The sequence below is a fragment of the Austrofundulus limnaeus genome, unplaced genomic scaffold (genome assembly GCF_001266775.1).
Source record: "Austrofundulus limnaeus strain Quisiro unplaced genomic scaffold, Austrofundulus_limnaeus-1.0 Scaffold215, whole genome shotgun sequence".
NCBI lineage: Eukaryota > Metazoa > Chordata > Actinopteri > Cyprinodontiformes > Rivulidae > Austrofundulus > Austrofundulus limnaeus.
The window spans coordinates 49716-50988 of NW_013952617.1; the positions used below are offsets into that span (position 1 = coordinate 49716).

General features: G+C 35.9%; 1 protein-coding gene across 1 annotated transcript; it reads left to right on the forward strand.

The window, feature by feature from the left end:
• Positions 1-226: 226 nt before the first annotated feature.
• On the forward strand, positions 227-1062 carry hbae4 (hemoglobin alpha embryonic-4; the record flags this gene model as incomplete). The annotated part of the gene is given in 2 exon segments (XM_014019266.1): positions 227-431; positions 744-1062. Coding segments are annotated over 2 exon segments (334 nt in total), but the record flags the coding sequence as incomplete, so codon positions are not given.
• Between the last annotated feature and the right edge of the window lie 211 nt (positions 1063-1273).

Below are 1273 nucleotides of genomic sequence, written 5' to 3' on the forward strand. Positions count from 1 at the left end.
TGACCTAAAACGAGAAAAGTTTATTCTGATTTCACATCTTTTATTGTATGTAAACGTCTCAACTGTACGTTTAAATTATGAGTTTGTTTTCCCCCCCACTATAATTAATAAGATAATAAGAATAAATCCAAAGCACCTAATTAAAGTTGAATTAAAGTAACATTTGCTGGGAAGCTTTTAGCTCCTCTGTGTCTCACAGCAGAAATYCCTTCTCTTTTCCTACCAGGATGTTTAACTCTTATCCAGGCACAAAGACATACTTTTCCCATCTAGACATCAGTCCYGGTTCCTCCCACTTGCACTCTCATGGGAAGAAGATTGTCTTGGCCATAGCAGAGGGCGCCAAGGACATCAGCCAGCTGACCGTCACCCTCGCTCCACTGCAAACGTTGCATGCCTACCAGCTCCGGATAGACCCGACAAACTTTAAGGTGCCTGCCATCAAGTCCTGTTTACAAGCCTTATTATTATGTCTTAATTAGGTCAAATGAACAGCTGTTTCACTATTGTTGCCATACACTACTGTAACTTTGATTTTGTTCAAAGCTGAAGTGCGTAGAGATGGAGATACAGTATGTTGAATTAATTCTGGAAAACTTGAAAAATGCAAAGACTCACAGATTACAGACATGATTAATTAAAAACATGTTTCTCCTGTTGTAATCTTTCTTTTATTTATTTATTTATTTATTTATTTATTTATTTATTTATTTATTTATTTATTTATTTTTGTCCTCCTGCAGCTTCTATCCCACTGTATGCTCGTCAGCCTGGCTTGTTATCTGGGCGAAGAGTTCACTCCGGTTGCTCATGCAGCGATGGACAAATACCTGTCAGCCTTTGCGGCGGTGCTCGCTGAGAAATACAGATGAGGTTCAGTCACAGTGTCTCCAGAGATAATGACAAGCAGAATAGGTGGAAAGTGCATCAAATGAATTCACCATATTTGCTTTGAGTTTCCAACCAATGTGTTCAGAGGCCACATAAACACTGTATTTATTCATGTATAATACTAGAAATTTAACCCTAAAAATCATACATAAAGTGGGGTTAGTATTATACACAGGTTACTGATAATTAGATTTTTAATGCTTTTTAAAAGGATCCCCAACTAGTTGTAATATTAGACTTTATATGATAAACATATACTTTAACTGTAAAATAAAGACTGTAAAAAACTGTAGGCTGTTTAGTTTTTATAATTTTTAAACTAAAAGTTTAAAAATATATGACATGGACAGGGCAATTTTATTTACATGCAAAGCATTCTGGG